The sequence below is a fragment of the Delphinapterus leucas genome, chromosome 3 (assembly GCF_059928025.1).
Source record: "Delphinapterus leucas isolate spDelLeu-1000000601 "Yukka" chromosome 3, BTC_Dleu_Yukka2, whole genome shotgun sequence".
Classification (NCBI taxonomy): Eukaryota; Metazoa; Chordata; class Mammalia; order Artiodactyla; family Monodontidae; genus Delphinapterus; species Delphinapterus leucas.
The window spans coordinates 119,942,154-119,958,513 of NC_143131.1; the positions used below are offsets into that span (position 1 = coordinate 119,942,154).

Sequence of the window (16,360 nt, forward strand, 5' to 3'; positions counted from 1 at the left end):
ATCAACCCAAACCAGCTTCTGACCTTTGGGGGTGAAAGTCCACAAACAACACATTTTACTTGAAAATACTGGATTTAATAGAAAATATTGTAAACAAGTCCACTGATCCATTAGCTTAAGACAGAATGACAGCACAATCACGTATAAAAGCTAAAGATGAAATGCTGGTACCAAACACAGCACTTAAAGAGAGGCCTGAGCCAGGCTCCGAAAGGTCTTTCCCAGAAATAGAGGCAGCAGCAGCTTCAAATGGGCACAGAAATAGGGAGGAGGAGGCAGCATCCAAACCATCAAGGCAGAGGAGTAAAAGAAGGCAGAGCAGTGGACAGCTTGTGAACAAGGGGTGAAGGATAAAGGAGCAAAAGCACTGTATTTCCTGATGTTCTGGGAACATCGGACCATGCCACACGAACCTGGGAGGGTTAGAAGGGCAGGGTATTTTCAGTGGGGAAAGGACATTAGGCAACTTTAGAAACAGTTGGTATGTTTCTTGGCATTCAGCTCTTAGGGATGTAGAACATGTCACTCGTGTGTTGTTTCTAACTCAACTAAGCTGCTTGCCCTGGCTCCATCACCTTGACTGAACACAACGCTGAACTTGACAGTATCTGCTGGCCCTGTGGACTTATGAAAGAGCACGTATGAGAGGTGCCACAGTGAGACCTTGGAACAAAACACAGGGCTCTGGTGGGAAAAGCGTTTCCGCCTTCCTCCTGGTGCTGGAAGGTCCCTGATGGAGGGGAGTTTGACGTGGCTGGGCCCCTTGAGGCTCTGAGTTTATCAGCAAAAGCCGCCTTCTTAGTCCTACCCGCCCAAATCCTCCCTCAAGGAGTCCTCTGAGTTCACAGAAAGGCCAACTGAAAGAGCAGTAAAAACTGGGGAAAGAAAGTAAGGGATAGTTTCCTTCCCATGGCACTTGTTACTGACCAGAGGGACCACTTCCTTATACTGATTCTAGACGTTGGGAGTGTTTGTTCCTTAATCTAAAACAGTGATTCCCAAATAAGGGGCAGGCCTGCTCAAGAGGGGCTCTCAGGACTCTCCAAAGAGGTTTTGTCCCATATACATAAGCCCCTAACTCCCTCCCAATTGAGAATCAGTGCACATAATGATAGAACTTACTAGCAGGAGTGTATTGTACACGTGAACAGTGTCAGAGACAGAACAAAAAGTTAAAAACCCCTAGTCAGGCCAACATCAAAATTATGGAGTGATTTTTTTTTTTTTTTTTTTTTTTCTGATTAACAGTAAGTTACAACCAAGTAGCTAAACTCCATGACCGGACTCCACGCTGCATAGCCAAGAATAATAAGTTCACCCACTTATCTGGAGTAACCGTACTAGATTAAAGAAATACAATTCTGTCCTCCTAAAGACAATTTCCAGAAAGACCTGCCTGTCCCAATGAGGTACTTGACACTAGGATTAGCACAGGCTAATCACTGTATGGTTTCTTAGAAGACTGGCTTTTCTCTGTTTCTTTCTCTTTGATACTGTACAAGGGATCCACCAACTTGTTATGAACAAGCATTAAACCTACAAAAAATTAAAAACAAAAGTCATTAATGCAGGTAGAGGCAGAGTTCCATGATTATCAACAGTAACATCCAGGAGCTCTCAAATTTTGTCCTAGAACTGATACTCATCATCTTTCGTCTGTGGGCCCAAACGATAAACACCCTAAGAATAGGAAAAGAATTTGTTACTCCTAATGAATGCTAGAATCCACGGGACTGTTATAAATTCAGTCTCTAGGAGAGTTGGCCATTATAAGGTTAATCTTGGGCTTCCCTGGTGGCGCAGTGGTTGAGAGTCCGCTTGCCAATGCAGGGGACACGGGTTTGTGCCCCGGTCCGGGAGGATCCCACATACCACGGAGCGGCTGGGCCCGTGAGCCATGGCCCCTGAGTCTGTGCGTCCGGAGCCTGTGCTCCGTAATGGGAGAGGCCACAACAGTGAGAGGCCCGCGTACCGCAAAAAAAAAAAAAGTTAATCTTTTCATCAAAGAACAAATTCCTAATTTGCCTGTTCAGTAAATGAGGATTTTCCCATAAGTTTATTTAAAGCAGTGAGTGTCCGCTTTAAGTAGAAGAAAAAAAGATATGCATGGCAGTTCAGTGCCTTGACTACAAGGAAAAGGCCTGTACAAGATCCGGAAAGATAAAAAACCTAAGGCTCAATATCGCTGCAAGGAGATTACCAAACTGCCCTTGAACTACCACTTTCATTTCATTTTCTTTCCTCCTCCTCAGAGCAAACAGGTCTCTAGAAATGGACCCTTAAATAGTCATGGATGGAAGAGAAAACTGTATTCTGAGAGGAGGGTTTGATTTTATTAAAATCATAGTTGTCAAAGTGGCCAGAGCATGCAAGCTAGATCCACTCCTCACTCCTGGCACACCTGAACTTGGCAACCTACTCCCTGACCTACCCCACCCTCACCTTTGAAATACTTGACGGTCTTCACTTTCAACTCCAGGGTGGCATCCTCGTCGCACACAAACACCGTGCGGGGATGCTGCTGGAAGGCAGACACGGTCCACATGTGGTTCACTCCCTCCTCGATGGCCTTGTATAGAGCAAACGCCTTGTGAGCACCCGTGATGAGGATCATCACCTGGGGATCAGAAAACAAGCCTGTGATGGAGGAGAAGGAGCAGCGGAACGGGGAGTCTAGACACCTGAATCCTAGTGGCCACCCAGGACAATCGTAAGGACTGTTGTTGTTATGTGTCATTGTAAGTCGTTAGCACGTGGCACACTGCTCCACGCTCTGTGTGCTCTGTCACACAAGTAGCCTGAGATGGGGAGCACTGTTATCCCTACATTCTAGGATAAGGGAGTGGACTCTGTGATGGGGGTTTCAGTAACTTGCCCCAGGTCATTTCTAACCCAGAGTCCATGCTCTTGACCACCACATGCTCTTGACCACCACATGATAGTGCCTCCTGGCACCTTTGATGATGACCGTGAAAGTGCCCTGGGAACAGATGTGCCATACATACAGAGGCCCACGCCTTATCCCGACAGTTCTGACACTGGGTCCCGGGGCCGCTAGGTTGGGTGAGTTTCCACAGTGACAAACTGGAAAAAGACGGGTCCTGATTTGCGCCTCCAGGGAGGCCTTGGAAGCAATGGTGAGAGTTATCTGTGTGGCTGCTAAGGTTGAATCCCAATAAAGCTTCCCCTTAATCTGGTCACTTTCAGTTCAGAGTATTAGACCTGCTCATGTGACTTGGAGTAATGCTTTTTGTTTAAGTAAAACAGGCACAGACTCCCCTCAACACTTAAAATATCGAGAATGTTAAGTGTGGGAATTCCCTGGCAGTCTAGTGGTCAGGACTCCTTGCTTTCACTGCCGAGGGCCCGGGTTCAATCCCTGGTCAGGGTACTAAGATCCTGCAAGCCGTGAGGCACAGCCAAAAATAAATAAATAAAATAATTAAAAAAAAAAAAAAGAATGTTAAGCGCCAGAAAGTGATTATAAAGAACTCAGCATTCCAGATATCCTTTCATTGTAATTCACTTCTGCCATGGAGTTGTGAGCAGGATATACTGTTCCTTTCTTGAAATGAGAAAACAGAGGCATAGAAAGAATGTGACTCTTTGTTCAGGACCCCAGAACTCGTTTTAAAAAAAAGAATTTCCAGATTTCCATCCCCAGGTCCTTTCTGCACACCACAGGAAGAGCCCTCAAACTGTAGTGTTTATAAGCTGCAAGGCCAAAAACAGCAGAATGACCTCCCTAGGTACTGATTCAAGGTTACCCAACAGAAATCTGCTGCCATCGCTCATTTCACAAAAAATCACTTTAGACAGGGAAACTTTTTCAATGATTTACATGTTTGTTTACAGACTTGGGCAAAGAAACTTAAAGCTAAAATGTCTGTAGCTGCTTCCCACTGAATATATCAGAAAGGAAGAGAAAATGCTTCTAATGAAAGTAAGGAAATTGGAACTACAAAAAATTCAAATGATACCCAAATTTCTATAGAAAGACTCAATTCAGTTCAAGACACTATTTCAATCACACTTCTCCACATTTATGAATCCCTGAGCACAGGGCTATAACCACAAGCATCCTGCGGTTGCAGGGGGAGCTCCCTTCAAGCATTGGCCTCCACCAACTGCAGGGAACCAGAGGGCCCCTCTCAGTACCTGGACAGGTACAAATTCATATTCTGATATTAGTGGTGCTGGGTAGGCAGAGACCAGGAGCCTGTGGCCTCCTGGGCAGTCAGTGCTGAAAAGGTTTCACCTCACACTGGGAAGAATGGTTACTTCCAGAGAGGAAGGACAGCAGTGATAGGGTCAGTTGGGATTTTAGCCTTATTTACAATGTCTTCATTTTTAATAAAATGGATTCAGGTGGTACCTGTATGGTTGAAATTAACAGCAAAAAGCCAAGTCCAGCCCCCCTTGTGCCCTTACCTCTCTAGCATCCATGACAGTGCCCACACCCACCGTCAGGGCCATGGTGGGCACCTTGGCGAGATCTCCATCAAAGAACCTAGCATTGGCCAGGATGGTGTCCATGGCCAGCGTCTTCACACGGGTCCTGGACACCAGACTGGATCCCGGCTCGTTGAAGGCGATGTGTCCGTCAGGGCCAATGCCTGCCCAGAAGAGACAGGGCAGCCCTGTCAGTCCCAGGGATCCAAGATTTCAAGAACGGACAATCTCTCCTTCCCCACCTGGGGTCTGAAAAAAATCCTTGAAAACCATGCCTCTCACCTCATTCATTTAAAGGTACACTTTAAGCATACGATCTTCCCCTCTCATTTCTAGCTGAGGCACACACAGACATTGTTAACTTGCCGCCACCCTCAGAAAGCTAAGTAGGGAGCAATCCCAAAAGCTTCTGCCCCCCAGATCATCCAAGTGTAACTTCTCTCTCTCCTGCCACTTCTCTATCCCTGCTGGGATGGAGTCACACCGAAGAAAACATACACAGGGCCTGGAAAGGGGCTGCCAAGTTTATAAGATCTCAGAACATGAGCACTCCTAGCCATTTCCTCCCCACCTTGAAGTAAAGAAGGGTTAAATCTGGAGCAGTCAAAGACTGTTCAACTTCAGCCTCCCACCCCCACCCCCCATGGGGGACTCCAGAGGCCTTGACAGATGCAAGTGTAAGAGGGCAACTCAGGGCAGGGACAGGCATAAACCTGAGAGCGGGATACCCTAGGTCCCCACCCTCTCTCCACTGCTCTGGCTGGCTGACCCTGGGCAAGTCACAAAACTTCTCTGGGGTTCAATTGCTATTTTTAGCATGCAGGGGCTGATGGTGGAATCTTCTGGAACTACATGAGTCTGTGATTATGTTTAACTAAATCCCATGACTGATCCATAAAACCTTGTCTGAGGAATAGAGAGAATCTTGGAGTCCAAATCCAAATACCTCAATTTACAGACAAGGCATCAAATTGCAGAAAGAGGAGATGCCCCAGATCACAAAGTTTCTGAGCAGCAGAGGCAGGGCAGGGCACCAGGGCTCCCACTCTGTGCCTTCCCTGCTGCCTCAGGCTAATGAGTGACCCCACTGTCACCGGTGCAGAGAGAGGGAGCTGTTTGCAGACAGGCATGGGTCTTGTCCCCTTCTCATATGTTCCAGCCACCCTGCATTTGCCCTGGACACCTGCTGCGGTGTCGAGCTCACCTCCGACAAACAGCTCAATCCCACCCGCAGCCTTGATCTTCTCCTCAAAGGCATCACACTCAGCCTGCAGGTCAGCTGCATTCCCATCCAGAATGTGGGTGTTTTCTGGGTGGATGTCAATGTGCTTGAAGAAGTTGTTCCACATGAAGGAGTGGTAGCTCTCCGGATGGTCTCGACGAAGGCCTGTGGGGCCATGGCTGCACTCAGTCATGCCAGGCTGAGCAAGGGCGCCCTCCCAAGGATGGCAGGATACTCCCAGACCCCAGAGACACTTTCAGGGAAGAGCCCATCGGGGAGCCTTGGGCAGTAGCCCTCTCACCCCCAGCCACTCGGAGTAAGCTGAGCTGGTGTCCTTGTGCCCATGACCATGACCATGGGCCTGGGCCCTCATTCTGATCTCCTTTTCACAAGAGAATGGCTGGGGGCCAGGATCAGTCTGGACCTCTGGAGGTGGGCTAGCCTCTGTGGGGGAGGGCTGGGCCCATCAGGAAAGGAAGCAAGAACACCCCTTACCCTGTGCCTCCCACCTCACCATTCACACCCCCCCATTACACCCTGCTCAGCCTGAACCCCAAGTGGAACACCAAGTGGTTGGAGAGAATTATCTCAGAGCTTCCAAAAAAAGATTTTTTTCAGTTAAGAAGAAAAACAGTGTTTAAAGTGCATGTTTCAGGGGCCTGAGGAGCGGGGAAGCGGGCGGTTGACTTTTAATGGATAGCTCCAGTTTTGCAAGATGAGAAGAGTTCTGGAGATTGGTTGCACAACAATGTGAATCCACGCAACACTGAACTGTACACATAAAAATGGTTAAAATGGTAAATTCTATGTTACGTGTAGTTTACCACAATTAAAACAAAAAAGAACCTTTAAGGCGAAACCATTACAAAATGGTGGTGGAGGTGGAGAGGGTGACAGAAGCCCAAGGTGCCACGTTTCATCAGTGGAAAGGACACCAGTCTCAGCTCCCTTCCCAGTATACTTGGCAGGAAGGGGACTGGAAGATGAACAGCAGAGATAAAGTCCAGACACAGACACTGGTGTGAGGGGGGGCACACACCCCAGCCATGGGACCCCAGATCCCCTTTGCAGCCATTTGTTCCAGAAAGAAACGGCATGGAGTTGGGGAGGAGGCAGGGGAGGAGATATGCTGGAATTCATTAAGTGCTTGCTCTGATCAAGAAGCTTCCACACCTGTTATATCACTTAATGCTTTCAGCCCATGAGGTCAGCTTTATTAGCCTCATGTCATAGCTGAGTGAACCCAGGCCTGGAAGATACAGTATCACCAATTGAGCCTACCCCCAAATGCCACTGGTTCCTGAGACCTCCCCCGTCCTCTCCTGGGCCGATCCTGTGAGGGGAGGAGTACGATTCTCCCAAGACTCACCCACATACTCGTCCATGTTGAAAGTCTTCACATATTTGAAGGACAGGTCTCCATTCTTGTAGTATTCAATCAGCTTCTTGTAGCAGCCGAGTGGGGTGCTCCCTGCAAGAGAGGCCACAGCCATGAACCCCCTTTAGCCCCCAGCTCCTGGAAGCCCAGAGGGCGCCCGGGAATGAATCAGGGATGCTCCACCAGGAGAACCTGTCAGACCTGACAGAAACAAATCAGATCTGAAGTCCTACCCAATGTTCAATCCCAACTGCCATCCGTTAAGTGCTGGTTTAATGCCTATTTCCCCCCTAGACTGTAAGCTCCAGGACGGAAGGGCTGTGTCTTGTCTTGTTCATGGCTGAATCCCTAGCATTCAGCACACTGATGATTGAAATGACTGTGATTAGCACCTAAGTGAATGTCAGACTTAATTACTGACATGACATTCCCTGAACAACCAGTACGTGAGAGGTACGTGATGGGGATGCAGAGAAGTGAGAGACACAGCAGCCACCCTGGAAGAGCTCACTGTTTAGGAGTGGGGACACGAAGCAGTAATGTCGGCTGTGGTACAGGCTAGCCTGTGGGTTTGGGGAAGACTTCCCCTCAGAGCAGCAAACCCGAGCTGAGTCTCATTAAAAAGTCAGTCATAAAACCCATAAAAAGGCAAGAGGACTGCTGTCGATTAAGGAACTAAATATGCATGAAGCCTGACTGGACACTGGGATTAATTTTTTTAAAAAACTCTAAAAAATAAATGTGGACAATTAGGGGAAAAAATTTAATATAGTCTATATATTAGATGATATTATGAAATGATTTTTAATTTTCGTAGGTATTACAATAGTATTGTGGTTATATAAGAGAATGTCCTTATTCTGAGGAGATATGTACTAAAGGATTTAGAGGTAAAGTGTCAGGATCTCTGGACCTTGCTTTCCAGTGGCTTATAAGAAATGTGTGCGTGTATGTGTGTGTGTACAGACAGAACATGAGCCACAAGAGATGAAAGCAAATGTGGCAAAAGGTTAACAATTGGTGAATCTAGGTAGATGGTACTGTACTATTCTTTCAGCTTTTCTGAATGCATGAAACTTTTAAAAATAAAAAGATGGAAAGAAAAAAGCCCCACCCAAATCAGATCATTCTTTTCATAACCCACTAATGGCTTTTCATTTCACTCTGAGTTATAATCAGTCCTAACAAAGGCTCTATATAACCTGGCCCCTGGCTAACTCTCTCCCCAGCTAGGAATCCTGCTTCAAGCAATTCTACCTCAGGGCCTTTGCACATGGTGTTTGTTCCCTTTGCCAGCAATGCTCTCCTTCAGGTATCTGCATAGCTAACTCACCTCTTTAGGCCTTTACTCAAATGTCATTTTCTCAGAGAGACCTTCCCTGCCCCCATATCCAACACTGTAACTCCCACCTCTGCCTAAACACTCTCTAGCCCCTTTCCCTGCTTCATTTTTCTCCTTCCCTCTTATCACCATCTAACATACTCTATATTTTGCCAATTCACTTGTTTATTATCTGTCTCTCCCACCATAATTCAAGCTTTAGGAAGGCAGGAATTTGTGTTCTTTTTATTCACTGCTGTATCCCTGGCACCTAGAACAGCTTGGCATACAGCAAGTATTCAATAAGTATCTGCTGAATGAATGACAGTGGCAGCCCCATCCACACAAAATAATCAGCCTATCCCTGTGACATGGTCTTAGCCATGGCTGAGCCACACAGCTTCCCTGTCCTCCCCCTGAGCTTCACCATGTCCATTTTCCAAACTTGTAGCCTTCCCATCAATTCTGTGAGCTTCCACTATGTAGCCAATAAATTCCTTTTCTGCTTAAGTTAGCCAGAGTCGGCTTCTGTGGCTTCCACCCAGAACCCTGAGGGTGCTTCAACTAACAGTAGGAATGTTCCAAGGAACCCATATGGAAATGCTGTGCTGGTTCAAGTGTGATAGTCAGGAAGGCGCCAGGTCCTGGAGGGCCCTGGCACCACTCTGAGGGGCTTGGATCTAATTTTGCAGACGATGGGGAAATGGGGAGGGGTTTCAGCAGAAGCCCAGACTCTGACCCAGGGTGGCTCCACAGTTAGAAAACAGGATGTTAGCACAGCCCCGACACAGTCTGAGACGCTGGTGGTTTCACAGATACCTACCTGAATATACTGTTCCCACAAACCTCTAGAGCAGAGGTCGGAAAACTTCAGCCCACAGGCCAGATCTGGCCTGCTGCCTGTTTTTGTAGAGCTCATAAATTAAGAGTAGTTTTTACACTTTAAAAGTTTTTAAAAACCAAAAGAATATTATGATATATGAAAATTATATAAACTCAAATGTCAGTGCTGGCGGACATCCATGCTCATTTCTGGATTGTCTATGGCTCCTTTTGAGCTACAAGGGCAGAGTTAAGTAGCTGCAACAGAAAGTGTATGGCCAGTGAAGTGTAAAATATTTATTATTTGGCCGTATACAGAAAAAGCTTGAAGACTCCTGCAATAGTGGATTGGTCACTGAGGGAAATCCACCCCACTTCTGAAAGAAATAATCAGAACATTTGCCTTAAAAAAATATCCCCTTGAAAAAATATGCCTTTAAAATATCCTCCCATAAAGGCAACATTCTGATTTTTTCCCCAAAGAAACTAGGACTGTTTTTCACTTAGGTCCTGTGTTTAATTAAGCCTTACAGAAAATGCGTTGGGTGACTATCTTCTCAATTCTCCCAAGGATGGCGCTTAGTTAGTAGCACTCTAGATGCAGAGAAGAGAAATTAATTCATTACATAAAACGTATGCCTTAAGGTATTAGGACTTAATTCTGTTAAGGAGACTTGACTGACAGGGCTGGCTTAGGATATAGCCTAAAAATCAAAGTTTTTCCTGCCTAACCAAGATCCCTTCTACTCCAGGACTCTTCAGGAGCAGGCAGCAACAAACCAGCCCAGAGGAAGCTGGGTCCTCTCTTTCGTATGTCCGGGGTCAGGGGAGTCATTCACTCATAGGGCCAGTACCTCAGAGCCCTCCTTGCAGTCCCTTGGCTGAATGGGCCTACCTACCTGGCCCCTTATAAGCCCATAATGCCCTCGCCCACCCTCCCCATCCCACAACGCACCAGTAGGGAGCCCCAGGGTGAAGTACTTGTCTGGCCCTGGGTTAAACTGGATGATGCGGTTCCTGATGTATTTGGCTGCCCACTCACTGGCCTGAGAATAGTGGTCCAGGATGATGAGCTTCATCTTGTCCTGCGGGGGTAGGTGACAAAAGGAATCAGTGGTAAGGGGTAAGGAGAAAGGGGTGGAGGGGAGAAGCCCTTCTCTCCATGCTGTCTGAGCCCAGAAGGGGAAGTTCACAGAGCATTGACAGGTTGGGCCAAGTGCCTCCACTACCCACCGGGAGGCGCTGCTGTGGGACAGACCTGGGTTCCAATTTCGGTTCCTCCATTGATCAACTAACTGCAGGACCTTGGTTAAGGACCCAAGTTCTTTGAGCTTGTTTTCTCTTACGGGAAAATGGGGACAACAGCACCTACCTGACAAATTTCATGATGGTGAATGTGAAATGAGAAGATGCATGTAAACCACATAGTATTCAATATAACATGTTGGCTATCATCTTGCAGCTCGACCCAGGTCCCCCTTCCCCACCCCTCGACAACCCCCACCTGGCTAGATACTCTACTGTTGAACTCTTCCTCAATAAATAGAGAGGTCATGGGTTCATCTTGGCTCACTAGAGCAGGTGGAGGCCTGGAGAGGTGTGTTCTTTCAGTACCAGAGAGGGGCGCTCCCAGCGGCCTGCCTTGCTTTGCAGATCCTGTTCCCCCAAAGAACACGCGGCAAAGGTAATCGCTCTGGAAGGAGGGCGTTTAGTCCTCCCCGCCGCACTGCGGTCAAATCAGAGTGGGAAGGCCAAGGCTGAGGTGGCCGGATCCGCGGTCCGTGGGGTACAGGAGTTTTTCCCCCACCCCAATGGCGATTCCATCGCCCCTCCCGGGGAGGGACCCGAACGGATCGCTGGGGGTCCCGGTCCCAGGTTGCCGGAGGCTGGGCAGCGCCCGGACCCCCGCCCGCGAGGAGGGTTCCCGCGGACCCCGCTCCCCACTTACGCGGACGCTTCCCGCGGCTGATGCAGCGACTGCGCTGGCGGCCCCGCCCCGCGTGGGTCATGTGGCTGCAGGTCACGCGGTGCCGCGCTCTGCCCGCGGGGCTGACTTCTAGGGGCTGCGGCTCCGGGGAGGGCTCTGCCCGGCGGGCCAGGAGCTCCCATTTTCTTAGCACAGGGGCTGTGTAGGCCCCGGAAAAGCCGTGGGGGGCGGGGCTTGGAGACTGGTTTGGTGGAGGAGGGAGACTTGGGGGGTGTTCCAGGTCGCTCCCAGGGATGCAGTCCCCAAGGCCGGGGGCTGGGGCAGGGTTTTCAGTGCTGGGGGTGGGGCGCGGAAGGAAGAGCAGAATCGCTTCCTCTAGGGCTGGGCTTGGCTCTGCCTTCAGTTTATTTTTTTAGATATCATTTATTTACCTAGTTATTACTGCTTTTTTGTTTTAAATATAATTGGATTTTTTCTACCTTAAAAAAAAAATCCATCTTTGCAGCAGTATGAACTAGAGAAAAATGTAGGTCCCTGGTATCCTCTACTTCCCACCCTAAGGTAATCATTGCTAACAGGTTAGACTACATCCTCAGTGATTTTTCGTGAATATCCTTACATTGTAGTTTACAGAAATGAGAACACACCACACGTGTGGTCCACAGTCAGCTGGGTGACCACATCCTGCAGTTCCCGTGACTTGGTTCGCCTCTTCCTTGGGCCTCGCTGCGACTCCGGAGCAGCTTGAGAGAGTGGGCTTCTAATGGTGAGGCCCTGATGAGCCCGGGCGGTGGAGCTAACACAGTTAGAGGGACTTGTTCTTTGGCCTCAGTGTTGGTGTAGGTGTCTTTTGTTTTTCTGTTTTTTAAAATTCAGTTAGAAATCTCATCTTAGCCTGAGGATTGCAGATGTTTCACAGTGAGGTTCCCATCCCAATCTCCAAACACTTCAGATGATACCTCCAGGTCTGCAGCACTTGCCCTCAGATGGTACAGGAAGTGACTTCATGGGACCTAATTGGGCCTGTTTCCCCAGAGTTACCCTTTCAGTAGGGAACCAGTGCAGGTGTCTGTTAAGCCCGGAGGCTCTTGATTTTGCATGCGGACTAATCAGGAAGGCCTGGGTTTAAATTCTGATCTTGCCAATATCCATTTCTTGAGTGAGTGACTCAAGCCAATGACTCAGCTTCTCCAGCTCTTCATTTTCTTATCTGGAACTTGGGAATTGAGTGGAAATTATGTAATAGTGACCTCATGTAGCTGTTGTAAGCATTAAATGAAAACCAGTGGGCCCTCCATATCTGTGGTTCCAAATGCACAGATTCAACCAACCTCAGATGGAAAATATTCAAAAAATAATTCCTGAAAGTTCTCAAAAAGCAAAACTTGAATTTGCTCTGTGCCTGGCAACTGTTTACATAGCATTTACGTTGTATTAGGTGTTATAAGTAGTCTAGAGGTGATTTAAAGTATATGGGAAGATGTATGTGGATTATATGCAAATACTGTGTCATTTTATGTAAGAGATTTGAGCATGCATGGATTTTGGTATTTGTGGGGGTCCTGGAACCAATTTCCTGGGGAAACTGATGGCTGACTGTGTTAGCATATCATAGCATGGCTAGCCATGTTACCAATACCCCTTATTTCCTCCTACCCTCCTTACAGCTCTCCCTCTCTAACCCTGAAATACTCTCTACCCTACCTTCTGCCCTCCTCAGGCTCCTCCCACTCCATGCCTGGGTTTAAACTGTTACCCATACCCATCCTTCCATCCTCTTGTTTTGGAACTAAAGTTGGCTAACTAAAAGAACTGTGAGTCCCTCCCCACCCCAGGTTTTTTGCTTATGAGTTCATCTATGCAGTCTCTGTTCCTTTTCCTTCCTTCCTGTGGTGAAGGCAGATGTGATGCCTGGAGCTGGGGAAGCCATATTATAACTATGAGGCAATAAGCGTGAAGGTAGAGTGGAGGATAGAAGGAACTTAAGTCCTTGATGTTTGACAAGTGCTAGGCCTCTACTTCTGGACTTCCTCTAAGGAAATAACAAATGTCCGTGTGGTATTTATTTAAGCCACTGCTGGTAGAGTTTTCTGTGTCTTGAGATTAAAAACATGACTCACTGTTACAGCAGATGACTCAGGTCTTCCTTGGGGTTTTTGTTGGTATTGTGGGGAGATATCTTTCTTCTACAGGAATTTTGAGCTGTGAAATCCAGGAAAGCTTAGAGCTGCCAGTGAGGAAAGTAGAAACAATAGAAAAGAGATGCAAAGCCCTGTGACATCATTTGAGCTGCCTAGATCTAGCCATGTCCAAAGCCAAATATACTCTGTTGGGTTTAAGTTGGGTGAATGAATGAGGGAGTATAAAAATAATATCTTTTCTTCCCTGAGGCTAGTGAGGGGAAACTCTAGGAGAATATTGAGTTATCTATTGCTGCATAACAGATTACCCCAAAACTTAATGGCTGAAAGCAATAATTACAATAAGGGCTAAAAAGAAATACGCTGTCAAGCCATGAAAAGACCTGGAGGAAACATAAATGTGTGTTACTGAAAAGGCTACATACTGTACTATTCCAACCCTATGACATTCTGGAAAAGGCAAAACTATGGAGACAATAAAAAGATGGTTGCCAGGAGTTAGCAGGGAGGGTGGGATGAATAGGTAGAGCACAGAGGTTATAGGGTAGTGAAACTATCCTGTATGACACTGTAATGGTGGATACATGTGGTTATACTTTTGTCTGAACCCTGGAATGTACAAGAGTGAACTCTGATGTAAACTATGGACTTTGGGTGATTATAATGTATAGGTTTGTCACTTGCAACAAGTGTGCCACTCTGATCAGTATATTGAGTGAAATCTCATGAGAGACCCTGACCCAGAATCACTCAGCTAAGTCAGTCCTGAATTCCTGACCCACAGAATCTGTGAGATAATAAACATTTGTTGTTTTAAGCTGCTAAATTATAAAGTCATTTGTTATGCTGCAATAGATAATTCAACACACTCAGGAAAATTCCATAGGTGGGGTAGGTGTTAAGCAGGGGATTCAACCCCTGTTTCTCTCCCCTGTGCATGGAGGTGTGTCATCTGACCCACCAGAGACTCCATTCCTCAGACCACACATTCCCGCGTTGTGCTGCCCTCCGCCATGTTTGTGGAATCCCCGGCCAAGGCTTCTGCTGAGCTTTTCTTCCTGTTTACTTGCTGTTTTCTAATTATCTGAGGCCATGTCTTACCTTCATTCCCTGTAGCTGTTTCTCACTGACCTTTGCATTTCCCATACCACCTAGCTCACTACCTTGCACATAAAAGCCAAAGCCCCACATGTTTCAGAGCATTGGCTCTGGAGCCCATGGGGTTCAGATGCTAGACCAACCACTTATTAGCTGGGGTACTTTCTTAATCTCTGTGCCTCAGTTTCCTCAACTGTAAAATAGGGAGAGTAATGGTAGCTACTTCATAGGGTTGTTTTGAGCATTAAAATACATTGTCACGTGGAAAGCATTTGAAACTATGCCTGACACGTGGCAGCTGCTCCATAAATATCACTTATTAGATTGAATCATACAAAAATTGTCATTTTTCTGGGTCAAAAAACTAAATATTGGCAATTTCACATAGTTTAATCTCATACTATTATTTCTATTCTTTCACCAGAGTTATATTCAAAGAAACAGTCCGGCAACCGAAAACAATTACAATTGTTGGTAATGTCTCTAGAAGAATGTTAAAGACAATCCAAATCAGAACTCAGAGCACCTCTTAAAATTCTCCTTGCCTCATTCTTTTTACTGTTACCAGGAAACCTTTTCCACTGCTCATTCTAAACTCCTAACTAAAAAATCTCTGCCCCAACACCCCATCCCACATAACCAGCCAAAGTAGGTGACTACCTTGCCCATCCTTCAACTTACCTCCATTCTTTTCCTCACAGTAAATTTCTCTTTTTTGATGCAGACACCTGGGTTTGGCTTCCCAGGTGTCTCTCTTTTCCTCTCTCTCATTGCAAAAACCTAGACATGATACTGCCCAAAACTGGCTTCCTAGAGAGCAGAAGAGAGGGGAGAGGCTGAGAAGGCAAAGGTGAAATTCCTTCTTTCTTTTAAAAAAATTTTAATTATGGTAAAAACATACAAAGTTTACCATCTTAACCATTTTTAAGCATCCAGCTCAATAGTGTTAAGTACATTCATGTTGTACAACCAATCTCCACGACTCTTTCCTCTTGGCAAACTGAAACTCTAAACCCATTAGACAACAACTTCCCCATTTCCTCCGGCCCCGAGTCCCTGCAGCCACTGTTCTACTTTCTGTCTCTATGAATTCGATTACTCTAGTTCCCTCATATATGTGGAATCATGTGGTATTTGACTTTTGCAACTGACTTACTTCAGTTAGCACAGTGTTCTCACATACATACATAGATACATACACACACATACATACGTACATACTATATTATTTTATCCATTCATCTGTCCATGGATACTAAGGTTGCTTCTACCTCTTGGCTATTGCAGAATTCCTTTTAAATGGGGAAATATGAACAAATTTAGTAATTTCAGGCTCCTTCACAAGGGGAAGACAATGTAATAAACTGCATGATTGTGTTGTTCAAATGTTAAATGGGGAAGCAGGTCATGGCCCCAAGAGAGCCACATCGGTCAGAGCCGGACAGACTTGGGTGGCATATCCAGGAATGGATGCCAGAGCCACACTGGCTTTGAATTCCAGCTCTACCACTTACCGATTGGTTAACTTCTGGGAAGTCAATTTCTCTCTCACTAATTGCTTCGTCCATGAAATAGGAAAAATAACACCTACCTTATTGTATGGACTATTATTGCCAAGAGTAGTTACCTCAGGGGAGGAATAAATGATTTAATACATGTAAGGCACTTAGAACTGTGCCTGGCATTGAGTTAGCTGTCACTAAGGGATCATTATTATTACTAGGGTTTTCAGATGGTCCTTGAAAGAGAATCAGGGTTTGGTCGCTGAAGAGGAGGAGGGTGGCATTACAGACAGGGATGATCAGAGGCAGGAATGGACTGAGGCTGGGGGAATACTGTTTCCAGAGTTAAGAAACAAAAACACAGGATATCCAGTTAAATTTGAATTATGGCTACTTGCCTGTGCATATGTACTTTGAGATAAAAGAAAAATATCGCATGACATACTTATTCTAAAAGCAAATTTTGGGGAATTACCTGGTGGCGCAGTGGTTAAGAA

The 16,360-nt window shown here is 46.4% G+C and overlaps 2 protein-coding genes across 10 annotated transcripts in view; one reads left to right on the forward strand and one right to left on the reverse strand.

Moving 5' to 3' along the window:
- RNF14 (ring finger protein 14) overlaps positions 1-11,330 on the forward strand; it is a 40,732-nt gene extending 29,402 nt beyond the window's left edge. For 6 of the 8 annotated variants that reach the window (XM_022589969.3, XM_022589973.3, XM_089909419.1 and 3 more), the window contains one exon: positions 2,480-11,329. The gene's annotated coding sequence lies outside the window, so the exon portion shown is untranslated. Of the gene's footprint in view, positions 1-2,479 lie in introns of all 8 variants that reach the window. The other 2 variants (XM_089909424.1, XM_089909423.1) reach the window with 1 other exon arrangement.
- On the reverse strand, positions 54-11,252 carry GNPDA1 (glucosamine-6-phosphate deaminase 1). Of its 2 annotated transcripts, none has more exons than XM_022589975.3 (7): positions 11,144-11,252; positions 10,151-10,280; positions 7,044-7,145; positions 5,657-5,839; positions 4,432-4,616; positions 2,443-2,617; positions 54-1,536 (listed from the first exon to the last, which is right to left on the reverse strand). In XM_022589975.3, the coding sequence occupies exons 2-7, from the start codon at positions 10,272-10,274 to the stop codon at positions 1,436-1,438; spliced, it is 870 nt and encodes a 289-aa protein (XP_022445683.1). In that variant the 5' UTR covers positions 10,275-10,280; positions 11,144-11,252; the 3' UTR covers positions 54-1,435. The 2 variants fall into 2 exon arrangements, with proteins under 2 accessions (XP_022445683.1, XP_089765551.1); XM_089909425.1 differs by lacking the exon at positions 11,144-11,252 and adding an exon at positions 10,568-10,636.
- Positions 11,331-16,360: the final 5,030 nt, after the last annotated feature.